This window comes from Zootoca vivipara, chromosome 3 (assembly GCF_963506605.1).
Source record: "Zootoca vivipara chromosome 3, rZooViv1.1, whole genome shotgun sequence".
NCBI lineage: Eukaryota > Metazoa > Chordata > Lepidosauria > Squamata > Lacertidae > Zootoca > Zootoca vivipara.
This window is the reverse complement of record NC_083278.1, coordinates 103,304,007-103,331,427: the sequence shown is the minus strand read 5'-3', so window position 1 is coordinate 103,331,427 and position 27,421 is coordinate 103,304,007. Positions and strand designations below refer to the sequence as shown.

The 27,421-nt window shown below is 40.0% G+C and overlaps 1 protein-coding gene across 1 annotated transcript; it reads left to right on the top strand.

Moving 5' to 3' along the window:
• The first annotated feature begins 218 nt into the window (after positions 1 to 218).
• Positions 219 to 26,638, top strand: ZC3H6 (zinc finger CCCH-type containing 6). Its single transcript, XM_035111112.2, has 12 exons — positions 219 to 931; positions 7,803 to 7,986; positions 8,861 to 8,983; positions 11,869 to 12,106; positions 12,448 to 12,560; positions 13,381 to 13,497; positions 14,435 to 14,546; positions 15,807 to 15,916; positions 17,271 to 17,524; positions 18,715 to 19,184; positions 20,456 to 20,698; positions 22,477 to 26,638. The coding sequence occupies exons 1-12, from the start codon at positions 840 to 842 to the stop codon at positions 23,952 to 23,954; spliced, it is 3,534 nt and encodes a 1,177-aa protein (XP_034967003.2). The 5' UTR covers positions 219 to 839; the 3' UTR covers positions 23,955 to 26,638.
• Positions 26,639 to 27,421: the final 783 nt, after the last annotated feature.

The window sequence follows — 27,421 nt, the reverse complement described above, 5'->3', positions numbered from 1 at the left end:
GAGAAGGGAAGCCCCCCCCCCAAGCTGGGCGATGACGACAGCGGCGGGGCGTGCGGCCAAGCCCTCGCCTCGATTGCGGGCGACCCGTGAGGCGCCAGCAGAGAAGCTCCGCTAGCCCTCCCCCCTCCCCTCCCCTTTTCCACCCCCTCCTGCTCCTCCTCTGCTCGGCGCCATTTTGTAAGCGCGTCCCACCTCCCCTCCCTCCTCCCCCACCCGCTCCCTTCCCCACCATCCCGTTCAGCCGCGCGCCATTTCTCTTCCCACGCGCTCTCTTCCCCGTCTCGCTCTTTCTCTGTGGCAAAGCGACCGGGCGCCATGTTTGTAAGGAAGACATAACCAGACCAGCCTCCTCTCCTCCTCCTTTGCGGCCAACGGCACCTCTTCCCCATCCCCTCCGCCCTCACCGACCGACCCACCACTCCCTCCTCTTCCTGTGGTGCGTGTGTGTTGCCTGTTGTTAACCCCCCCACCCCCTTTATTTTATTTTTTGAAATTTGCATCGCCCGGCCCCAGAGCGACCGTTAAAAGCGCCCTTTTCTGGGGGGCGCGTGCGCGTGTGTTTGCGTGTGTCCCCGTGCCCACCCTTCCCGTCACTCAGTAAAAAACCGTGAGTGGAAATCTTCGCTGCTGCTTGCTGAGGTGGTGGGGGGACCCCCACGCGGTCCTCCTCCGGCCGCCGCCGCTTCTGCGTATATTTGTGTGTGCGTGTGTGTTGTATGTGTGCCTAGTGTCTCCTCCCTCCTTTCCTCTCCCAACGCCCCACCACGGGCAGCAGTGTCCTGCCTTCCTCCTCCTCCTCCCTCCTCCTCCTCCCTGCACACACAGCCAGAGCCAGCACAATGGCCTTTGAAAGCCTGTTCTCCAAGCCCCCAAACCCAGTTCTTGACCAAAACATGCCCGACTCTGACAGGCAACATGCAGGGGACGAAAGGTCGAGTAACGTTCTTCTCTCTCTCTCTCTTTCTTTTTTCTTTCTCTCCGCTTCTCAATGGTGATAATAACTAAGAATGTGAGATGGTGGTCGTGGTAATAATGATGATGATGATAATAATGATGATGATGATGTCTTAAATGTACCTAGGTGGGGTTTTTAAAAAAATTTAAAATGTATGTAACATTGTACTGGGGAGGGGAGTCACCTTCAGCCTGAGGGAGGGGGGTGTTCTTAATACAGGAACAAGGATGTGTTTTGAGGAGGGTTTTTTTTAGGTCTCTTCAAGGTGCATTTTGCATGCATTCCCCCCCCCTTCACATTTCATTACCTTTTTAAACAATCCCATCTTCTCATAAAATGCACTTTACATTGGGTGTCTGTATAATGTCACTGTTGTTCTTACCCTGCCTTATATCCCTTACTGCCATTTGAAATCAAAGAGTGTGTGTCCCCCCCCCTTTATACATGGAGCTACATGTAAATGTTTACACCTTACACATTTAACTAGATCTCTTTATGTGCAGGTGAAGTTCTGTTGGATTTTATCTTTTCTACCTTTCAATCCTTTTGAGCCAACACACCAGAGGGTTTTTCCCCTGGTTGAGGTCTTGTGCCTTCCTCTGTTTTCTCCAGGCTCTTGTTTTCATAAGATCTGGCTCTTCTCAGTTGGTTAAAAAAAAGGGGGAACCTCTCTGAAATTATTGATCTGTCATTCACCAACATGTATTCAAATCTTGTTCCTTAGATCACAGTTTATAATTGTATTCCCCATAACAGCAAGCCTACCCATGGTCCACATTCCCCAACAACCATGTACAATACTGGTTTATCAAAGTGGTACAAAACATAACATAACCCCTAATTCATGTTACAGTAGTAGCATTGTAGGTTGTATACTGCTTTCATCTTTTATAAGACAGGATACAGAGACAAATAGCAATTAAAATGACTTGGACAGAGCTACAGTGAATCGGACTGGGCCTTGTATCTCAGATCTACATATCAGCAGTCCTTCATACCGTAGATGTAGCAGTTTAAAATGTTAATGAAACAGTTTGTACTGCAAAAGGATACTACCTGGTATAGTATTGTTACTTTTAACATAGTCATGAATGCAGCATGAGTTGTCCAGCAAATATTAGCTAAAGGAAAGGCTGGCACATTACTGAATTATTAAAAGACCTGGAGCTAATTATCCTAGGAGTTCTTAAGAGATATTACCCTTTTGAAAGGGGAACTAATAAGGGGAAATCAAAGATTACTACATCATGCAATGTGTTCTCGTAGACATTTAAAAACAAAAAGTATGTCAGAAAAGCAGGTGACCCTCAAATCTATTGACTAGCAAATCTTCTGAGATACATTGGAATTGTACTAAGTAGTTTAAGCACAGCCAAAGCCTTTAAACTTGTATAGCTTTGCAGAAATTGCAGCTCCTAATGAGCTAATTCCCCTGCTGGCCTATCAAATCTCTGAAGGTTTTTTATGTTTCTAACTCCCAATAATAAATTAGACCTTTTTATAGGTAGATAACTTTCATATTGGATTCCCTGAATTGTTATCGGAAAACAAGAAACACAGAAGTTGTGATTCCTTGTTTTGCAGCAGTAGCAGATACTCTTTCTGCAGAATCTCAAAAACAGTTAAGTTGCAAAACGAGAAAAAGTCTACATGGATAAATTTAAAATACAATGGGAATTCATTTTCCTTAGTTTTTTCGTGCCATACTTTAAAGCAAATAGAGATAGGGCTGCTAATTTTGAATTGAAGATATCTTTTGTTTTGTTTTGACATAAGACATCTGGGACAAGGAACTCTGCAAATGTTTAGCAAATGCTTCCATCCTAGTCCTTGGAGGCCCAACTACCCGTTTTACTGCCCCACTTATTGCACTGAGTGTAACTGACTATGTGCAGTAGATAGAAAAGGAGGGTGTTTGAAATGTTGAGTGTTGGAGCTTTAGAGTTTACTAGAATAAATAATATATAGTTAAATGGGAACACTTGGTACCTATGAACTTGTTATTGTACACCAGTAGTACTATTCTTAATGTATATCAGAGTTAAAACTTATAGTTTTCTCTTTTCACTAGTAACTTATCACAGCACTGTAGGACAGAATTAGATTCCATTGTATATAAGAGCCACATCTCTTTCTGTTTATAGCTGTTAATCTAATTTATAAGTATTGATCACATCAGTGGTAGCCAACATAGTGTCTTCCAATGCTTTGGACTACAACTGCCATAATCCCTGATCATTGACCATGCTGGCTGGAGATAGGAGTTGTTGTCCAAACACTGATGAATACCCTTGCCTCACACTAAGAAAATACTAATTGAGCTGTTTTCTCATTTTGTGCTCTTAGATATTTTTTCCCCCTTGCATTAATGAACACATTTTAACTGCATATTTAAAGGCTTATCTTTTTCATCTTACATTAAAATTTAACTTGAATATACTAGATTTGTAGATCTGTGGTGTTCAGTTAACAGGGTAGCAAGTAAATTCTTACATCTCAGTTGCAAGAATGAAAACCATATTAAAAGCTCCCACTTCTAAACAGGACAGTATTGAAAAAGAACAATTAGATAAATTTTGGATAGGTTCTTTAAAAATCGAATCCTTTTTCTCAGAATAAGAGTGTAAGGTTTACTGTTACTGGAGGATCAAACTGTATCATGATACTGTTCATGCTAAACTAGTTTGGCCCTTCAGATATGTTTTAAAACTAAAGACATGTACAGTGGTACCTTGGTTTACGAACTTAATCCGTTCCGGAAGTCCATTCTTAAACCAAAGCGTTCTTAAACCAAGGCATGCTTTCCCATATAGCAGCAGGAGACTCAATTTACAAATGGAACACATTCAACAGGAAGCAAAACATGTTCTGCTTCCTAGGCAAAGTTCACAAACCAAAACACCTACTTCCTGGTTTGCAGCGTTCTTAATTCATATTGTTCATAAACTGAGCTGTTCTTAAACCAAGCTACCACTATATATGGCAAAAGTGCATATTTCAAATACAGTTTCTGCATAGCTAGGATGGTGGGAATGTTAAAAATTACACCAACCCACATTCCTGAGGCTAACTGATAAACATTTGATTATTAAAGATATGTTTATGACACATTGCATATATTTGTAGATGCCACACAAGTCATCTAATTTAAACCTTCAGCATTGAGACCACGCCTGGTATCCATATGCTGAAGCCCTCCAAAGAGGAAATTTTCTGTTTTCTAATCAGTTCCTTAGCTATTTATCCTTGTGTGTATAGTCCTTGTTTATGTCTAATACAATACACTGCCTTTGTTGAATTTAATTTTGTGTTTTTCACTGAGCTCAAGATTATCAAGTTGTGTGTGTGTACTTAGATGGTGCGGGGGGTGTCAGTGTTAAGACATGCAATGTTGAGCAACTACATCTCCCAAGTACCTTTTACCTATTCGCCATGGCAAGCTCTGGCAGTACAAGATGCCCAAAAGAATTGTGTCCCCAAGAGTTGTAGTTGGCTTTTGCTACATATCTAGTCAACATTTCCCAATTGTTGAAATGTAGACACAGTTTTTTCAAGTAATGTTTCATGAGAAAGCTGAATGATAGCAGCTTGAGGTGGTACTGTCCAGAAACAAGTTCACCACTTCATCTGCTGTTTGAATAAACTTTTTAAAAAGAATTTTTTATTGATTTTATACCAACAATCATAATAACAAGACAAATGCAATATAACATAAACACATACACACTACATAAAACAAAAACAAAACAAATCATCAATTCTCTTTTTATCTATTTCACAAACCATTATTATGTGGACTTCCCCAAGTCCCCCCTATCTGATTTTCATTTCAACTCATCTTAAGCAGTTTCATATATCATAATCTTAAACATTTTCTACAATTTAACCGTTGTTCTAAAATTTCTCACATTTTAACAATTATACATATTTCATCTTAGCCTTTATACTAGCATATTAAAAAATCATTGCCATTCAAATTCATTTTTACATTTTTATATAACCAAACTATCTATATTCAATCAGCAAAATCAACTACCTCTAACCCATGGCCTGTAATCCCCTCCAAGATTTTCCATAATTTCAAATTCAAATAATATCACATTTTTCCCAATTATAATTTTTTAAAAAACTCTCTGCTTCTCTTTCCCTATTTCTTAATCACCAAAACTCCCAATCAATTCGGCAAATTCCATATCCTATAATTACAATACATAATTTTACTTTTATCAACCAGACCGTTTTCAATCCATTTTTATCAATTAATAACTTATCCTTTTATTTACCCCACTCCCACTTTAGCTTGTCTCATAGCCCAACGATGAATCTTTCCCCCCTGCTCCCCCCTACACCATTTCATTTCTTTCCTTGTCCAGCCTCTACTATTATCCTTTGCCATTTCAATCTCTCTCAGATTCCCTTCTTGTTCTCTCTTGAGATCAAAAACAGTGCCTATTGGAGCTTCTTGCTGTTTTTTTCCCTTCATCTTGATCTTTTCCATCATCAAAACTTTCTCCAACTCCTCTATCCAGTTTATTACTACTCAGTTCACTTTTTCCCTCAATTTTCACTTCTTCTTTAAAATTCTCCACAAAGTCTTTAAACTTTTTAACCTCCACTCTGATGGCTTGCATCTCCTGTTTTTGTTCATAAAGAAGACTCAAAACAGTCTGTTGAAAGTCAGATGACATGTTGGCTGTTAAGTTCTCTCTATCTTCAAGGTCAGAGCAGGAATGTAAATAACAAGGGATGTAGGAACTTCAAGCTGCAAACATCCATTCACTTTGCCACAATACTGTAGTTCAAAAGGCTCCCTTTAGAATCAAAACTTAGTAACTTCCTCCCTATTGCGACATCATAATGGAAATTCACCGAGTTGACTGTACTTTCACTTTCCCAAAAAAGAAGCCACTTTCTTTGTCTGAATTGATTAACTTCACAGGAATTTTTAAACAGTTTTAAGCATTCTCCCCCCCCCCCAACCTGCTTCTGGGGGAGAGTAAAAAGTCAATCTTTGGAGTTTCCGATCCTTCCAAATACTTTTCCCGGCTTCGGTAAAAGCATCTGCTGTCGAATTTAATCAGAGGGAAGGGATTGACTTCCTTTTTAAACCCCTTTTCCCATGGCCAAATTTTCCGATTTTTTCCAATAATTAGGTTACTCACAGTTCAGTCCTTAATTTTTAATTAGCTTTGGAAGTGCTGGCCGCTGTTGCCATACAGTCCTGCAGCTACGTGCTGTCAAATGAAGCAATTAGTCCGTGCGCCGCAGCTCTGACCCCCTCCCTCTCGGGGGTTCAAAGCACGACCTCACCGGGGAGGGGGGAGCCCACTTTTTGTGCCCGCCAGACAACCACATCCCCAAACACCCGTTTTGGGGGTCCGCTGCGCTGGAGCGGAACCCCCCGCCTTTGACGCGCCGAGGTCCTTTCAGCCGAAAAAACCTCCGACTGTAATGGCCGTGCGATCGGCCGGAAGTCTCTGCTGTTTGAATAAACTTGATCAGAGGCCTTTGATACAGTGAGAATTTAGTTCTCTCTACCCCAACCAATGTACTGAACAAATAGTTGCCTATATGTCCTGTTATACTTAAAATTGGTTGAGATTTTTGTGTTGATTATTTTTTCTGGGCATATATGTAGTTGGTCTTTATAGATTTTACCAGAGCCTGAAATAAATGCATTGATATCTTTATCATATAAATAATATAACATGATATAATATTATATATAAATAATAATATATAATAAATAATAATAATAATGTTAAGCATAGTCACATACACCTTAAGCCAAGGTTAAATCCCTCCCTCCTACACCTCACTGATCAGCAACTGTTAACCTTAAGGTAGACATTTTTTAAAAAAATATTTGTGAGATGTGTTTTGCTTTAGTTTTCCTTCAAACACAACTAGCCTATTTTGAGAAGAGTTCAGTACTTTATTAAGAGAGCCTTCCTTTTTAACTGATGTCCTACATCACTTAACATAACATCACTGTTCTTGCATAGTTCATTATTTCTATAGTACAAAGTGCATTTCATTTACACTTGCAATAACCCTGTAAAGTAAATTAACCAGAAAAATAATTATTTGTGCAAGGCTAGAAGTACAGGACTTAGAAAACAGATTCCATATTCTGTATTAAGCGCAGTTAAGATTATTCTTCCTAACAGATTGTATATGTTATTATTTTAAACTGTATATCATATATTTTCACAACCAAACTAAATAACATTGCTGTCACGTGATTAGTGTTGTCATAGTAAATTGATACCAAACAGTGTTCCCATATGAACCTGCCTGATAGTTAAGATATGCAATAGAACCCTCTTTTCCAGGGGATAAGGCGTCACTTCACTAAGCAAGTGAAGGAGGCATCTACACTAGCATCATTTAGTTCAGAATTACTATATTCACCTGGGCAATTAATGTTTAAGTTTTGTTTTTATTGCTTTGTAATAGATTTAGCTGCTTTATTGGTTTTGTCAGCTTTTCATGTCTTGGTTTATTTATTAATGTATTAATAGTTTTTAGGTTTATGTTTTTATGCATTTCATAGTGGTGAGGTTTGGGAACTTTAAAATCAAAAGTGATTTTAGTATTCATTAAACTGCCTATAATTTTAAGGTAGTAAACTGAAGCTATGTAATCCTTACATGCCGCTGTTTCTTAATATGCAAACAATACTAGATACTACTATAGGGTGAGCGTGTGTAAATGTCATGTAATTGTTGTGGTTGTTGGACAAATAAGCATGGGAGATGATTGTACTATTACTGTCAACTATACCCCCTTTAAAAAATATTTCTAATTCATATTGAATCTAAACTATTGTGACTTTATAAAACAGAGAAGATGGTGAACTCGAAGATGGTGAAATAGATGATGCTGGATTTGAAGAGGATAAGGAAGAACAAAATGCAAAGGTTGAAGATAAACAGAAAAATGAAAAAACCCATAGAAAATCCCGCAAGAAACGCAAAAAGGAAAAAGATAAGAAAAAAGCAAAAAGGAGAAGACGAGATAAACACAAGGTTAGAATTATTAGTCAATATTCTTTGCAACTCTGGTAATTATTTTTCCTTTACTCAAACTAGTGTTAAAATAAGTTTAGAAATATTGTTTATTTATTAAATTTGTATTCTGATTGCCATGTCTAGAGTGGCAAACATTGAAAATATTTAAACAGTGTTGTTGTTGTTGTTTAGTCGTTTCGTCGTGTCCGACTCTTCGTGATCCCATGGACCATAGCACGCCAGGCACTCCTGTCTTCCACTGCCTCCCACAGTTTGGTCAAACTCATGTTGGTTAAATAGAATAAAAACATATTTAAAACACTAAAACAATTTAAGAAAATTTAAAAACAATCACATAGCGTCACAGTTTTTAATTTCACAGTTGCCATGACCATTATCTACAGTCATCAAATGCCTGGGTAAACAAAAATATTTTAAAGTTTCTCCTGAAAGTCAATAACGAGGGAGAAAGGCACACGTCACTAGAGAGGGCACTCTGCAAATGGGAACAACCACCAATAAGGCCCTGTAATAAGTGAGCGCCAACTGGTTCTGTACAGATTATAATGTGCCCAAGAGTATTGGCCTACTAAATCATTATTTGCTGTGTCCAACATTCCTCACACTACATATGAGCTGAGAAGTGTGCCAAATAATGCATTGCAATGTTTGCCTGTGCATTATGAGGTACTCTAGTTCATACAGTACAAGCTACCTTAATTATTATTGGTAATAAATTAGCCCTCATAGGGATTTGAATTGTATGCCACTTCCCCACAATCTGCTTCTCTTCCGATTGACTTTACTGTAGCATTTTAAATGCAATATATAAATACAATGTATATAGTCCATATGCCTACATTATACAAACGAAATCATTCTTGTTTTTCAGCATAATTCCCCCTCTAGCAATGACAGTTCTGACTATAGCATTGATTCTGATGCCGAACGAACAGAAAGATCCCATAAGAAAGGATCTGGTTTCTACAGAGATTATGAGTCTTCATTCATTCAGGTACAGCTTTCAAAATGTTCATTCCATCCAAAGTTATATATCATGCCGGTTTCCTGGCTTGCTACAATTTTTTGGTGATACGGGGGCAACAGAGGGCAACATTTTCCCTGGTTACTTGTTAGTAAATTTTACAGTGAGAATGAAGCAATTTTTATCCTCCCACTTTTCTGGCCGAGTATGAAAGCCTTCCATTTACTTCTCAGGTGCTTCAAAAGTAATTTGTGTCACTTTGAGTTTTACTGGGGCCATGGGTTTCTTTTTTGCCTTTGCCATATTTATTCAAAGAAATGGAACCAGAGATTATTAAAGTAGCATATGTCTTTGCCTTGACAGCTATTGAGATTTTCATTGTAGGAGTTTTGTGCAGTGTTCAGTATTCTTCAAAGGATCAGTAGCAGGCATTCCTTAGAGAGGAGTAGTATCATTTTGTTCTCTGTTATGAAATTCATATGCATGGCGGACATATGAGTGACTCGGTTGAAGTAAATCTCTCCCAGAAGTAAAAATGATCTCGCTCTATGAGGGCTCTTGCTTTCCATCCAAAACCTCCTTCCATTATTTGAATAAAACAAGACTTGGTTGGGTTTTTCTTGGCTTCATGTCTTTCTGAATGAAGGAGCATATGGTTTCTCTTGACTAGTCGAACAGTTGCTCTGGGAGAAGATAAATGTCCATTCAGAACTAAAAACAATGTTATTACTGCTTGACTTATAAAATCAGTAGTTATTTCATACTACGTACCTGGACTTTAAGGTACCGGTAGCAAAGCCTTATATGGATATTGATTTATTTATTTTATTTTTTTATTTAAAAAAAAATACATAACATATACATAACATTAAAACAAACAAATAAAGCAATATAAAACAATCAACACATTCCAAAGATCATGTTGAAAGAGACAATACATAAGTGAAATGTTCATCCTCATTCCACACTTCCAAAATAATATATCTAAAATTATTAAAATTAAAGGTGCTGGCAGAATGAAGCCTAACTTCAAAACATCATTTATATCACATGAAAGGTTTTTCATATGGCTTGCAACTAATTCAAATTGAAAATTCATAAGGTGAAACCCAGAAAGAGGAGATAAATATTTCAGACATAGAGCAGGGAACCAACTCCCATCAGCCCCAGCCAGCATGGGGAGTGGTGGTCAAAGATGGTAGGGTTTTAGTTCACCATATCTATAGGACCACAGGTTCCTCAACCCTGCAAAATTTGTACTAGCATAGCGTTACTAATCATAAATTTATTCACAATGCTGGAAGTCATCAGATTGGAAGTTCTACATCTAGAAAAGGGGTGGAACTGACATAAGAATTGCTTCACTCTGACTGCCAGAAATTGGAATGCAATATCTTCATGCTAGGGACGTGGGTGGCACTGTGGGTTAAACCACAGAGCCTAGGGCTTGCTGATCAGAAGGTCGGTTGTTCAAATCCCCATGACAGAGTGAGCTCCCGTTGCTCAGTCCCTGCTCCTGCCAACCTAGCAGTTCGAAAGCACGTCAAGGTGCAAGTAGATAAATAGGTGCCGCTCCGGCGGGAAGGTAAACGGCATTTCTGTGCGCTGCTCTGGTTTGCCAGAAGCGACTTAGTCATGCTGGCCACATGACCCGTAAGCTGTACACCGTAAGCTGTATTGGCTCCCTCGGCCAATGAAGTGAGATGAGCGCTGCAACCCCAGAGTCATCCACGACTGGACCTAATGGTCAGGGGTTCCTTTACCTTTTAACTTCATGCTACAGAAAATAAATAAGAAATATTTCACTTGAATCTAGTAGTTCCCATTGGAGAAATAATTAATGCTAACTGTATTATATGTTTATGTTTCAGCATGTCTTCATAAATTTCTCTGCAAGCAATGAGGGCAGTTGATCTTTCAAAAAATCATTCCTTTGTGCTCCAATTAATCCTCTAAAATTAAATAATAAAAATGTTAATTTGCATAATTTTGACTTATTGCATAATTTCACTTTTGCGGGGAGGTGAATTTGTGTTGACTTGGCACACACTTGTGTGTGTCCATTTTTGGCAGGGTAGTCTTGATTCTGCCCATGCATCTGTGGTGTTTGTTACAACTTGAACTCTAAAGCATAAGAAAATGATGTCCTTAGAATAGTTTTTTCTTTCTTTATTATTGCTCGTTGCAACAGAATGATACAAATAACTTGTTCAATAAAGTCATGTGTCTTTCGCCACAAAATGAACTATTTATAGATTAACACCTGTAAAAAGAGTGTGTGAGCTGCTGTGGGGGAGGAGAAGCTGTTAATTCTGCTTCTCCTTTCATCCATCTCCAGTATTTGCATATACACGCTTGGCTTAGCAAATTGGTAGTGCCAAAGTCTTTGCTAAAAACAGTTATTTCTACTTTGGCTACTCTTGTGTGATTTACATATTTTGGAAGAAATAGAAACTTAGTGAATCATTTATATTATCCACTCACTTCACCAGGGAGTCTTTCAAGATCAGTATTTGTTGCTCTCCCTGGAACAATGGTTTGAGGGGACAGAAAGCTCTCTTAAGAGTTTGGAGACACAACACCCATAGTCAAGTGAACAGATCTGTGTTCATTCCATCAACTCTCCATCTGTCTATGGATAATCAAGCACTAAAGACATCTTTGCACTGTTTTCAATTTGCAACTGCACTACACATTTAAGGACTTGCAAATAACAACCCTAATTCAGGATTTTAAAAGTACACAGGAACACCAGTAAAATTATGTTTTCTTTGTAGAGAAAATAGTGAGAGGTCATATGCTTTCTCTATACAGAGTGCTAAGTTCAGTTCTGACATCTGTAGTTAAGCTTTTTCTTGGAGAGCTGTTGGGGCTGAATCCTAATGGCATTCTAATTATCATTCTCTTTTGTCCAGCATGGGCATATTTCAGGAAAATACACCCCTTCACAGAAGTCACAGCATAATAAAAAATCAAAAAACAAAGATTATGATAATTACAGTGATGATTTTGTCTACAATGAGGATGAAAAAGAGGATTTTGCTGACCAGTTAAAACAGTATAGACAAGCTAAAGAAACTTCAAATGCTGATTTAGATGCGCCAATTTCAAAAGAATCTATGAAAAAACAAGGAATGAAAGGGATTCAGAAAGGTAAGGCATTGGTCTAATGCTAGCTTAGTTTGTGTTAGAAACCCACCTATGCATAATTACAGCATTTACAGTGAAATTGTGTTCAGAACGAGCATTTTCCATTGAATGGCCTGGAATGAAACTTTTTGGGGCCAAGTTGCAAATTCACTGTTTTGGAAGTTAGAGTTAAAATGCTATTTTATAATTTTAGAAATGACCTTTAAAACACTATAGTTCTGACCTGGCATGTATTCCTTATGTGACCTCTTCATTCTGCAGAAAAGTACAGGTGGTATGTATGTACATTCTTTTTTCAGGTCAGAATCTTTATGCTGAAATGTGTTGGATGTTTTTGTTTTTAGGTGCTACACAGACAAGCAATAGTTACGGTATTGGCCGAGGGCGTGGCATGCAGAAGAAATTGAAACGCAAAGACCGTGGAAGGGGAAGAGGGATAAATAAAGGTCCTGAAGAGGTAAGTGGAATGGAAGTGGGTTAAGTTAAGTTGAAACTTGGGGTTTCTGTTTAGTTTGTTGTGGATAATTTAGAATACCGTATTTACACGAATCTAATGCTTACCTTTTTTTGCTAAATTACATTGCAAAAATTAAGGTGCACAATTAGATTCGATGGCACATTTATATTTGCCAGTGAATACTTTATTTGGTTTCAAGGTTTTAAAAATTGAGGAGCACATTAGATTTGACGGTGCATTAGACTTGAGTAAATACAGTACAGTATTTAATTTAGAATACGCAGCCCTTCAGTTATGATTACTCTGCATTATGTAGCTTCAGTATTGCAGCCTAAGGACACATGCACTGTGAAATGAACTTCTGGTAATGCTAAGGTGGAGGAATGTGTAGTAACAATTTTGCAGTTTGTAAAAATAATGTGACTAAGATAAATAATAGTGGTTGGCAGGTAGCAACATTGGCAAAATTAAAATGATACAGAGAACTAGGGCTAGTGAAGTCAGTCAGTAATAGTAAAATGTGTACAGCTTGGGGAACAAGTGAATGAATTGTCAGTCCCATCACCTTCCATCACCACCACTAAATACAAAGAATGACATGTTATTCACAGCGTTGTTTCCTCATAAGCAAAACATGCCCAACACTATGCCTAGCATTTACCATAACTAGAATGTCAGTAACCATACCTATTTGTTTGGTCCTAGGCTTTTTGAGAAGCTTGACTAAATCATTTTAGTGTATCATTTGAGTACTGTAACTTTGGATCTTCAGTGACACTTTAGGTAACGATGCATTAAAACAGGATGCTTGTTTTTACAGGAAATAAAGCCGGTTAAGAAATGGCCAACTATGAGTCAGGCATTCATAAATCAGCATACTGTGGAACACAAAGGAAAACAAATCTGTAAATATTTCCTAGAGGCACGATGCATTAAGGTGAATATACAATTGTACTCTTTCTAGAAAGGGTAGGGGGAATGTGTGGGGTTTATTCCAGTTTGCTCAACACATTTATCAGCCGCCACCCCAGCTGTTAAGTATTTTTTAAAGTACTAAAATAGATATTTAATTTTAAAATATGGGTGTATTTTGTTCAGTCATTGTATTTCTTGTGCGGGCTTTTATATTTAATGTTGAAAGTGTGTAATATGGCAGCCATGATCTCCTTTGATTGGAAAAGAAAAGCTTGATTGTACAGTATATAATAGTATATCTTCTAGTGAGCTATGTAAATTATTGCACAGAGTTGCATCACTGTGAACAGAGCAGCTTAAACATTTCTACCAGTCAGTTGAGAAAATTCAAAAACTATCTGCATTCTGGCAGACAAGTGTGATAGGGTTTTTCCAGTGGTGTCACTTGTTTATAGAAATTACCTCCCCAAGAACTGCATTCGGCTCCCTCCTTGATTTCTTTCAAAGAAGCCCTAAATATTTTTCTTTTCCAATCAGCTTTTGGTTAATTTGGGGTGGTTAGCATGCTGTGCTGGCAGTGAGATGCTATTTTCATCTTCTGCTTTTTTTTAAAAAAAACAATTAAGATCAATATTGTATTGATCTTAATTGTTTAGGTTGCTGTAAGCCGCTTTGGGAAAGGTCTATGGTCCTGAAAAGTATTATAGAAATGAGTGAAATAAATACAATTCTGAACAATGCCATCTGTTTAGTGTCAGTGCAGGTATAGTTTATGTTCTGCTTTGTGCTTTTAATGATTGGTTTGCCTTACAAACAACTTCCTCCAACACCACTGGTGGGGTGGGGGAGGAAAAGCAATGAACTATGTTTGATTAAACTTTCTCATACTATCATTGAAAATTCAACTTGAAATACAATAATTCCACATTTGGAGCTAATAACCTCTTTTATGTACACAGGGAGACCAGTGTAAATTTGACCATGATGCAGAAATAGAGAAGAAAAAGGAAATCTGCAAGTTTTATATACAGGGTTATTGTTCCAAAGGAGAGAACTGCATTTACATGCACAATATCCTTTTACAAATAATATCCTAAAGCATTTTGTTTAAGTGTGTGTGTGTGTGTGTGTGTGTACATAAACGGTACATATAAATTTGACCTCAAATATATAATGTAAATGAAATTTTCAAAGTGATAAATGATGGCTCTTTGATATGTCACAATAAGCGTTATACTTAATATATTGTTTATACTTTGTTGTTAAAACATCAAAAATGCAGTGCTTACAATTAAAGAGCAGGAGTCCAAAATTTTGACTTTGCTTACAAGCCATGCCTATTATTTGTGATGCCCACTAATTTTTCCCTTTCCTTACTCCTGTGCTATGTTCAAAAGCCACACTGGATGGGAGAGAAACTATTTCTCCTTTCCTCTCCAGAGGCTTGGAGGATCTAGGGAGAAAGGAGAGATGATTTGTCTTCTACAAGCTGGACTTCTTCAGAAAGCTTCAGCAGCAACCTGCTGCCACTTCCACCAGCTCCTACAAAAGTCTAATAGAAAGGGAAAGATGCTACTCCATTTTTTCTCAACAAAATGGGCAAGAAAGAAGAGGGTCAGTTCTCTCTTCCTCTTGGGTTTTTGCTGGAAGCAGCAGTGAGGTACTGCCAGAGCTCTTTGCAAAAGCCTAACTTCATGAGAGAAGCTACATCTCTTTACCCCCATGGAGGACAGGAGAGAAAAGGTGATGTGTTTTAGCTTCCACAAGTAGCAATTTTGCCAAATGGGAAAGAGGTGTTTTCTGCTCATACCTGCCAAGTCCTGGACTGCAAAATCCGGGACCGGCAGCCGCGTGACACCAGAAGTTGTGTAGGCGCAACTTCCGGTGTCACTTTGCCCATCTATGGGCACCAAAAATGGTCGGCGCTGGCAATGGAAGTCTCGTCTACGCATGTCCAGAAGTGCGTAAACACAACTTCCGGTGTTGGCGCCAGCCATTTTTGGTGCCCATAGATGGGCAAAGCAGGGGGAAAAAATTGCCGCTGGCAGGAGCAGAATAAGGGAGAATAACGGGAGAGGAACTGATACGGGGAACCACCGGGAAACTGTACGAAAAAAGGGGGTTTCCCAGGGAAAACGGGGTACTTGGCAGCTATGTTTCTGCTGGTAAGCAGGTGAGTAAATTGATAGAAGGCAGAAAATCTGAATCCAAAATATTAGCTGAGCATGATCCATCCTGTTCCATTAACAGTCATGAGGAGTTCCCTTTAGGGAGCCCATTAAGTCCACTCACAAAGTGTTATACTTGTTAAAATCCTTAATAAAGGCTCACATGAGTTCCCTTGCAAGTTCTATCATACAGGAGCTAAGTGCTACCACGGTGACAAGTGCAAGTTTTCTCATGATCCATTAACTAAAGAGTCGAAAGAACTCCTTGATAAGGTGAGTAATGCTCCTTTGTATCAACAGAATACACCACATCATGCTTTAATATGAAACTGATATTTCAAAAAAGTCTGTGGTAACCCAGTTTCAAATTGATTTTCCAAGGAGTCCAGTCACGTTTATCGAGATTTCAGTTGCACATGATGTACAGTGTCATCTGTCAACGTAGTATATTTTCATGTAAAAAAAGTTATTCTAGGCTTCAGAGATTTTACCAGCATCTCATGATGAAGACAAACATATAAAAAGGGAGCTTACAGCAGGGTCCTTAACTGAAGGGTGAACCTGGCGCCCCTCAGGTTTGCAAGGCTTACACATCACAAATATGCATGCCATTAAACCAAATGCCATCTTAGCATTCGATCTTGCCCCTCCTTTGTTTCACCATCAGTTTATTTCTTATAGCACTGCTTACACATTTATGCATTACCCATTTGTTTTGACCCTCCGCTTTCAATGGGGGGTGGGGTGGAATAAATGGCAAAGCTCCAGATATTTTGGGAGAGGTTTCTTGTTGACTTCATGGGTAGCAGCTAGTTAGCAAAGTGAACAGCCAGTTTCTGGCAGGACTGGATTTTTGCCCCTTAGTGGTAGAACCCCAAAGAGGAAAAGCATGTTTGGGAGGAGCATTTTTATGTTAGCCCCACTGAAGTAAAAATGTTAAATCTGATTTAAACTTCCTGCTTCCTTTTAACCCATTATCACCTTTTCCCTTTAGTTTTCCTCTTCAGGTATTTTTCTTTGAATCTCCTAACTGCTTATACTGGTGTAGTGTAGTCTTACAGAAATTGGAAGGTGCACATCACTGCACACTATGCATGAAATCATAGGATCCAAGGGTTCTGGGATGGGCTTGTTGTCTATTGACAGTGTTAGAAAAGATTCTCCCGAAAGTCAACATTTAATTTCTTAGTCATGGTCTAGTTGAAACTACGGTAGCTGAAATAGTTGTTGCTATTGAGGGAGAAACCACCAACCAGTTCAGTTCAGTGTACCAAAGAGTTGAGCATTCATAGCAGTGAGCAGATGTGAAGCCAAAAGTTTGCATAGTGGACTGTGCTCTGATTGATCTAACTGTTAGAACATAATGTTCTGAAAACTTGGTTAGGTCTTTATAGGTGGCTTTTTTTAGGAGCTGCACTTCAAAATGGTGTTCGAGATTAATTGGGGTATAGTATGCAAGTTATTTTAATCTCTTTTGAATTCCATAGATGCTTTGACTTTTCTATTTCGAAGATTTGCAACCTACCCTGATCCTTCAGGATCAGATCAGATAGAATCCCAATTAGGGGGTTGTATGGCAGCCACCAGAAACTTTTATAACTCCGGGTATAATTTGTGTGTGTTTTAGGTACTGAATACTGAAGAGGAGCCACTAAACGATGATGAAAAGGAAGTGGAGGAACTTCGGAAACGTGGCATAGTTCCTCTTCCTAAGCCTCCTCCAGGAGTTGGGCTTTTGCCAACCCCACCAGAACCATATTCATTTACTGAGGAAGATGCAGAAAACTTTCAGGATCCCTCTGGTGAATTCAAGAAAATCCCATCTCTCTTTGAGATAGTTGTGAAACCTACTGTGGATTTAGCACACAAGATTGGGAAAACGTATGTATTAGAAGTATAAAAGTTGTGCATGGTTTTATTGAGGCAATAAGGAAGAGCAGGGAAATGATGGCATTATAGTAATCTTACAGGACTGGTTAAAAAGAGAAAGAGAGAGTTACAAGCACAATGACCCTAGAATATAACAGTGGTGGCAGGCATAGTTTGCCACCCTCAGCTGAAGTGGCAAGTAGTTTCACACATTCCAGTAGAAGGCTGCATTAGGTTTTTTAGGAGAAAGGAGCTAAAACTGTATTTATAACTGTGGTGTTCGCACAGAGCCCCAGTCATTCCACGGACTATTGACCCTGCACCACCACGGCTTATCTCTTCCACTGCCACCAACCAGGTTTCCCCAGTAATATATTCAGACTCAGTCAGGTTGTAACGTATTAACAAAGATTCCAGTTGTATTGTGAACGCAAACAAGTTTTTAATACTTTGAAACACTGTAATCCGATTCACTCTCTCTGTCTCTAACTCACTCTGACTCCTATGCCTCCCACCCACAAGAAACCAACCAAACTAACTGCCAGAACCCCTGTGTTGAGTGTTAAACACAGTTAGGCTCCACCCCTGGGCTTTCTTATTGGTCAGCCTATTAACCCTTTCTCGCCCCAGTACGGCATCTCCATGATTAGGCAAACACCACAGTAACCATGCTTAGATCTAGTATGTCTGATTGAAATGACACCTTAGTGAAAATTTCGTGTACCGTAATTATTGCCTACCTATTTTGATCTAAAATTTGGCCTATATTTAAAAACTAATTGCATATTGTTGACATCCTTTTCAGAAAAATGAAAACTACTGGTTGTCCAGTCAGTCTCATTTAAAATATATGTACAGTATTAAGGAATGTCTCAAATCTCCCTTGTTTGTATTTCATATGTTTTACTTTTTATGCAAAGTACTCCTTATAAGGAGAACAGTTGCTTTTCATCTTTTTATTAGGCATTTAAGTATTTGAAGACTTCTGTCATGTTCCTTGTAATAATCCAAAGTTCACCTGTTTGTGGTTTGGTGAAAAAACCAAACTGAATGGTAGTGTTCCCTTCTAAGAGAAAGCAAACTAATTTTGACAAAACAGAGCATGTAGCCATTTTCAGACTCTAGACCACTATGCTGCTCATAACTTGCTTATAGTTTATGCTTATATAAAGGTGGTATTGACCTAACTTTCTGTCTTGCAGTCCACCAGCATTCTATAACAGCACATCACCGCCAGGACCAGAGTTTGAAGGAGATGATTCACATATGTATAATGCAGAATCGAGCCCAGGACATAATGGACCAGCAGGGCTCCCGGGTTCTCCTGGGCATCCTTGCATAGGTCTAGGAGGGCCGCAGAGTCCACCTTTGCAGCCAGTTCCTCCAGGTTACCTAGGACCACAGGGTCAAGCCGGTGGACCAATGCATGGACAGCAGGGTGGGCCGCCTTTGACTCCACCTGGTTCATCATATGGCTGTGCAGTTGCTCAAGAACATATGGCAAACATGCCCAGAGACAATCATTGCCTACCTGGTCCACCATATCAGCAAATCCCTGGTGAACGGCTGCCAAATACCTGTTACGAGTCCCTTCAGAATCCAGCCAATTTCTATGATAATTACTATTCACATCAGGCTGTACATAACTTTCAGACAACCAATAACACTGGTGGTAAGTTTTAATGTATAAATTTTACGTCCTTAGTTAGAACTAAACAATTGTGTCAGAATTTGAGCTGTATTATAACTCAAAATCACCCTTCTCATTCAAGATTTATAGAAGTATTCCCAAAATACTCATTATGGGGGGTGTATGTGTGTGTGTGTGGGGAGAACACAGACTCTTGAAGGTGCAGTATGCTTCTGTATACTCTGCACACATCCTCTTCTTGAATTATTGTATGGGGGACTCGGGACACCCTAGATCAGATGTGAAGGATATGCCTTCCCACCCTCCAGGATGCTGCTAACTTTTCCCCATAAGCAACTACTCACTTAGTGCAGGAGTCGCCAGTAGTCTCATCTCTTTGACTGACAATCTTCCCCCTGGCCTTTCCTAAGTGCTTGAGGTGCCTTCTAGCAGCACCCATCTAAAACAAATAAGCGTTCTGGCCATACCTAGAGGGACACGTGGTGGCTTGGATGATACTTCATAGGGAAAGGCCAGTGGAATGGTGCTGCTTGGCTGTTGCTACTTGAAGACACGCTAAGCACCATGTCTTCTTGCTCCGACTCTGGACTTTCCTGCTCTAAAGCAGATAAGACCAGTTTGGGATAGAGGTTGATGATGTGGCCACACAGCTCCCAAGGGACACCCCTGCCCCTGACTTTCTCCCAACTTTGGAACTAGGGAGGTGGCAAGAACACCACACAACTACCAGTAGCAGTCCCTGCCCACCTTGCAGCTTAAGCATTGGGAGGAAGGCTTGGTAACTCCATGCTTGCTAGAGGGCATTTGCACACTTTGCTGCGTTGAGGATGGTGAGAGGAATTGATGAAGCCCATTTGCATGTGAGAAAGTAAACCTGTCCTCTGCCCCCTAGAATTAAGCCTCTTATATGTACAGTGGTACCTCTACTTACAAATTTAATGCGTTCCGAATGCACATTTGTAAGTCGAAAAAATTAGTAAGTCGAATCCCATAGGAATGCATTGGGAGAAAAAAATCGTAAGTAGAAGCAATCCTATCTAAAAATTTGTAAGTAGAAAAAATCCTATCTAAACCGCATCCAAGATGGCGGACAGAGATCCATTCGTAAGTAGAAACATTCGTAAGTAGAGTTATTCGTAAGTAGAGGTATCACTGTACAGCCCCACCCCTTCATGTGCCACCTTGATGGCTTTTATAGAGATCTCATCAAATAGTACTTAACATTTCTTTGTAATTTCTGTTTAACTTAAGTTGAGCATAAATACTAATTGTTTGTAATACTGTCAATGTAGATGGTGCGTGGCAAGGAGAATTTGCAGATCAACAGCCTCACCACATGTCTTCAGATTCACATAACAGTGGCAATGAGTACGAGTCAGACTGTGCCACAGCAGCAGGCCACAATTCATCTATTAATGTACCAGATTTTCTTCCGGCAATGCAGAAAGCCCTTTTTGTAAGGCTTAGTCAAAAACAACAAGACGATGGAGAGCAAATGAGCAATCAGTGTCAGAGATCACTGAGCAGAGAAGAAGGTATTGTCACATTCTGCACTTTTAAAATAACATGTGGTAACATAGTTTTGTGCGTTTGCCGTTTCCAAATGTTAGTGAAGAGTTTAGTTTACTTCCTACTGGTATTTATTTTCCTTGAAACTCTGAAGATGATTCAGAAACTTCAGCTAGTGCAGAATTTGGTGGCCAGATTGCTCACTGGGGCAAGAGGGTTTGAGCATATTCAAAGTGCTGGCTTTGATAAAGCATTAAATGAGAAGCATAGCTCATTCAGTGGATCATGAGACTGTTAATCTCAGGTTCAAGCCTCATGTTGGGCAAAAGATTCCTGCATTGCAGGGGTTAGTTGACCCTCGTGGTACTTTCCAACTTCATAATTCTATGATTCTATGGACTGGCTCAGGACCACAATACCTCAAGGACCGCCTCTCCCTATATGAACTGACCTAGACCCTTCAATCATCATCTGAGGGCCTTCTTAGTGTGCCTCCTCCATGAGAGGTCCAGAGGGTGGCAACATGAGAATAGGCCTTTTCTGCATTGGCTTTTCTGCAGTTTATGGAATGCTCTCCCCAGGGAGGCTTGCCTGGTACCAGGTGAAAATGTTTCTTTTTTAACAGGCTTTTGGCTAATTAACATTCTATATCCCTTTAAAGGTGTTTGTGGGAGGAGGGTTATTGCTTTGTTTATTATTATTATTATTATTATTATTATTATTATTATTATTTATTCATTTATTCCCCGCCCATCTGGCTGGGTTTCCCTCGCCACTCTGGGTGGCTTCCAACAAATACCAAAATACATTAAAATTATGTACTATGGTAGCTGGCCCTGCCACATGTTGCCGTGGCTAATCGCTGTGACTGCCACCACCCTATGTCAATCCATGATGTATCCCACCCCCACCCCCGGGTTTCCCCTGTGATTCCCCCCAACCTGTCCCGTCCCATGATGTATCCCGCCCCGTCCTCCCCCCACCCCTGGGTTTTCCCTGTGATTCCCCCCAACCTGTCCCGTCCCATGACATATCACGCCCCCTCTTTCCCACACCCCCGGGTCATCCCTGTGTGACCCCACCATGTCCTGACCTATCCCATCCCCTCCAACCACCACCCAGGCGAGTCATTACCTCCATTCGGCCTAGTCTGTAATGGCTTCAGCCTAATAAAGGCTTTGGCCTAGTATGTAAACAGGGAAGGTTTTATAGGTGTAGTACCAGCGTAGCCGCCACTAGAGGGCGCTGGTTTGCAACCTGGTTCTTTTCCCATCATGCATTTTCGTCTGAGTGGTGTGTTTTGAAACACGGGGTTTGGGGGTTTTTACCTGGCACAGGTTTGACATCTGTCTTAGCAAACTTTCCTGTAGCCTTCAGACATTTGCATGTGATGTTGTGTCAAAATTTCACCTCAATCGGTCAAGCGGTTTTGTTGAACATTGGAGACAAAGGAACATACCCAGTTTACATTTGTATATATATAGATTTTGTGTTCTCATTTTGCATTTTATGTTTTGAACCTATGATCTTCAAATGAAGGGCAATATACATATTTAATAAATAAAATAAATATCGCTGACATAAGCTAAGAGATGGCAACAGACTATGGTTAAATAATTTCCCCCTCTCACTTCCTACCATATTTGTCACCCTAATAGGAAATTAAAATTCCTTTCTTTTACACAATCTGGTTTTATTAAAAAGAATTCCCAACACTATTTGGGAAATTCTGATTTATTTATCTTAGGATAGAAAATATATACTATGGCTACTTAAATTTGTATGGTGTCTTGTCTTTTTCTAGATGATAATGTAAACTGGTACTCTAGTAGTGAAGAGGAAGAAGGAAGCAGTGTTAAATCAATATTAAAGACCTTAAAGAAACAAAGTGAGACATTAAGGAAACAGCAGCAGCAGGCAGCAGACCAACAGCTTCGTGTTATGCCTACTGACCCAAGACTTGCTAAAGAGCGAGGTCAAGGAAGCCAAGCTGTTGATCCCAGGCTAAGATCAGCTTCAAGATCAAATGCTAGAAAACCATCAGAGCCAGGAACCTTGGACCCAAGACTTGCACGAGATCCTAGAATTTTAAAGGGCAGCGAAAGCAGTCATGCTAGCTCATCTGCTAGTGGAGCAAACCCTGGTGTCAAGATTATGCAAAAAGGATTAGAGGAAGAAGAGGAGGATGGAGAACGGGAGCTGAGAGAGAGAGCTTTCTTAATACCATTGGAACCTCTGCCTGGAGTAACACTACGTGATCCAAGATCTCAGCTTAGGCAATTCAGCCATATTAAAATGGACATTGTTCTGAGCAAACCCAACTTTGCTAAGCATATTGTATGGGCTCCTGAAGACTTACTCCCAGTACCTTTGCCGAAACCAGACCCAGTATCCTCAATCAACTTACCCCTTCCTCCACTTATAGCTGACCAACGATTTAATCAATTACGGAATATCAAAAGTGATCCCATCCCAAGTACAATACCATCTGACCCGAGATTAGCAGCAAAAGCAAAAAATAATACACATTTATTAAGCAGAAGTGTCTCTTTGGACCACTCTACAGATTCTCATCCTGGTAGCACAAGCAAATTGGGAGACCCTCGCTTGCAGAAAACAATTGATCCCAGGCTCCACAGACCATCCAGTACAGACTCTCACCATGCAGTAGTGAAGGACTTTTTGCCTCCAAAGGCTGACCCCAGGTTAGCCAAATCCAGCACTGGTACATCACAGTCCTCAGAAGCTGCAGCCTTTCATTCTGATTCGGATGCGTTACCCCCATATGCACCCAAGCTATCATCTGCCACTGCTAAACTGGGCACCCCTAGCTCACTATTAAGTGGCATTAGCTTGTATGATCCAAGAAATCACACTCCATCGGATCCCTCTCCAGTTAATTCAGGGGAGAATGGAGAGAACCTGAAAAAGGGTATTTTGAAAAACGCTGGCCAAAATGAAGCTACGCTCTCAGAAGAACAGTTGCCTCAAAAAACATCCCTGCACATAGAAAAATGCCTGGAAGCATCTGGAGAAGCCATTCCAGATAAGGTGGGCAGTAAATCTCAGGCTAAACACTCCAGTGCTGCTCCAGCAGTACACAACCTTCCCATCCAGGCTTTGTCAGGGTTAATCAGACCACAGTACAGTGATCAGAGGCCTGTAAAGCAGCCTGGGCAAATCAGTCAAACGCCAGAAAGTGATCCAAATGGGGAATCCGATGACAAATCACTGAAAGATGTTTTCAAGACTTTTGACCCAACGGCTTCACCTTTTTGTTAGCTGTGTGTTTATTAAGACTTTTTACCATTGTGAATAATGCAGGTTTCTGCGGTTTTGTAACTGATTTACCTCTATGCTTTATTTATTTTTAAATTATAACCAGAAACACATTTGGGCTGCTATTTTCAGAACCACATGCCGTAACACAGTATGCTATAGTGTTTGCCAAGTTGGTATTTTCTATATAATTTACACATTTCAGGGAGACTAATCATTGATCTGTTTTTAAAAAATAAAAATAGGTATATCATGTTAGATCTGAAATAAGCACTTTCATTGTAAATAATCATTAAGGATTCAATTTGAAGACTTGTATATGTGTAATGTGTCTTTTCAAAATCAACATTTAGAGAATGTTTGCCACTTTTGTATGATTGTATAGGTTCAAGCAATATAATGTACATTACTGTGAGAGACACTATTTAAAATGACAATTATCTGATCTATCAAGTCCAACTTGCTAAGTAAAATAAAAAAATAATTGATCTTTTCTGAGCATTGACACAGCATCATTTTTTTATTCATGATATTCATAGCCTAAAAGATACTGTATTACATACTGAGGAACTGAAACATTTTTAAAGTATTTTATTCTATGCTGTATATAGAAGAAATTGCAAAGGACACAGCTAAAACATTTGTAAGTAGAAAATTCATAAGTTGTATGTGTAAAAAATGTATTTACTTTTTTCATGCATACATTATTCTCATTTAGTGCTGGCACATCGTGGTGTTCATGTATTCAATGTATTTTTGTATTCAGCTGCTTAATTTGTATTGCTTTTTTGTATTGATATGTAATGACAGTAACATACTCATGTGTCTCACATTTTTAACAAATTAAAAGAGTGAAAATCTCTTGACTTTTCATGGACTGCTAAAAGGCTGGGAAATCTGCATTGTAGATTTTATCTACTTTCTCTACCCTCCCTCCTAAGCTGTATATAGTTGTTGGACCACCTGGTAATTTCCTCCTATCCACAATAACCCTATGTGGTAAGTTAGCCTGAGATATAGTGAGAGTCATGGCTGAGCAGGGGTTTGAACCCATGTCTCCCTACTCTGGTATTCTTTCCACTACCTGACATTTTGTGTATGTGTGTGTGTGAAGTTGAAGCCATCTGAAACAAACAAGATAAGCATATTGAAAGACAAGGGCAGAGTTGCAACTCTGAGGATAGGCAACAGCTAAGCATGTTAAGCTAAGCGAGGGTGGCGCTGTGGTCTAATCCACTGAGCCTAGGGCTTGTTGATCAGAAGGTTGGTGGTTCGAATCCCCATGATGGAGTGAGCTCCTGTTGCTCAGTCCCAGCTCCTGCCAACCTAGCAGTTTGAAAGCACGTCAAAGTGCAAGTAGATAAATAGGTACCGCTCCAGCGGGAAGGTAAACGGCGTTTCTGTGCGCTGCTCTGGTTTCGCCAGAAGCGGCTTAGTCATGCTGGCCACATGACCCGGAAAAACTGTCTGCAGACAAACGCCGGCTCCCTCGGCCAGTAAAGTGAGATGAGCGCCGCAACCCCAGAGTCATTTGCTGAACTGTCAGGGGTCCTTTACCTTACCTTTAAGCATGTGAATAATTGTGACCATAGCAGTGAGTACATTTGTGCATTGAACTTGGGCACTAAGTCGACAGCAACTAAAATGCACAGACTAAATTATTCTGAGTGTGATGTCTCTTTCCACAAGTTGGAGCATAACCAATGTCAGTAACCTGCTTCTGGCCAGAAACAGCAAAGCATTTAGATTTAGAGCAACTCTGACTAAGGAGCTGATAGTTCTTGGGTCATGGATGTGAATGTGGGTTCTGTCCATGATCCCTTCTTGCGAAGTCCCAGATCATCTCTGTCTGAATTTAAAGCTTCCTTGACCCTGTGCCACCATAGACTTTTCCTCCACCTGCTGCAAAATGCAGCTACATTGACTTCTTCTGAATTAGGGGCCGGTTGACGCAAACCCTGCAGAAAAGCGAAGCAAGGAAAGAGTAAACGGGCTTTAGAATTATGCTAAGCAGATGCAGGCAAAACAATTCACAATCTAAGGGTGGGTGACAAAAGAGATGAGTGAGAAAATGCTCACTTTCCTGAGTGTCAAATCCCAAAATCAAAACACTAGTTCAATGTGATGTGAAAAGCCAAAGCAAACCTTGACTTCACACACTCATCTCTCATCTGGCACAGCTGTGAGGGGTCCAGAAGCTTCCACTTTTGCTTAACCACAAGCTTGTTGCATTGCCACAACTGACAAAATGTTAATTTGAATTGGTGGCTAAAGCCAACTTGAAACCATGGGTTCATATAAACCAGTTTAAAATGACTGGCCCAAGGCTGAATGTCGTCCATGTGAACCGAAAAGGTCTAGACTCTAGCCACTCCTGCCTTGAAGCAACAAAGTGCAGTGAGGTAAAATGGGGGAAGAGTTTCACTCCTCTCTCCCATACAGTATTTTTAATGTAAGGACCCCCAAACCCCTGCTTTGTATGTAGATAAAGGGTTACTTACTTTGACGCAAGCTGCTTCTGCAGCCTTTAACATCTGAAAAGCCACCTGGATTAGGTTCTGTGCATTGCTCACAAGGTGCTCGGCGGATGACCTGCTTTTACCTGTTGATGCATTTACCCTTGGAAGTACAGAGAGAAAGCATTATGTGCACCTAAGGTGTGGCATGGGGCTTCTATGGCGTTGAAACCTACTCCTCTATGCGTTCTTTTCCTGATCTACATTGCCTCTCCCTCCCTCTAGGGATGTTTTAGGGGTGTTCTATTGATTACTCTTTTATTTATGTAATATTGTAATTCTACCCCGATAAGGCTAGTTCATATCATCCATATCATCAATCAAGGGTGATAAAAAAATAAATAAATACTTTTAAATTGACTAAAGAAAGATTATTCACCTTTCCTGGGTACCAGTGCTGAAAAGCCAGCACTGAAGTGCTCAGCTAATCCTATTTACAACAAACTCACAGTGTCTTCACTGCTGCAACTCTCTCCCTCATCCACTAGAATGGGGCTTGGGACCTTTTGCCCTCCAGTCCAGACCATCATTATCCCTGCTCCCCGGGGGGGCAAGCAGCTAAGGAGATCTGGAGGCTATGAACATCTGGAGGGCCATAGGTTCCTCAGCCCTACACAGAGAGATATGCAATAAATCTCTCCCCTAGCAATAAATTGTGCAGAGCATGTTATCCTTTGGAAAGAATCAGAGAGCATGTTTGAAAGAGCCAGTTACCGGGAAACGATGCTAAGCTGGTAGCTAATGGTCTTGGTTTGCTCCATGGCATACAGCAGTTCGGTCGCACATCTTTCGTCTAGGCAGTTCTTTGCAATGATGCCGGCAAACTTTACCAGGGCTTCCCCTCCAGAAATGATCTGTGCGGCGCAGGAAATGAGTTGTTCCTTGGTCTAAATGGGAAGCAGTTCCAAAAGAAGACCCCACAAAACAAAATCAGTCCTGATATCCACTAATACA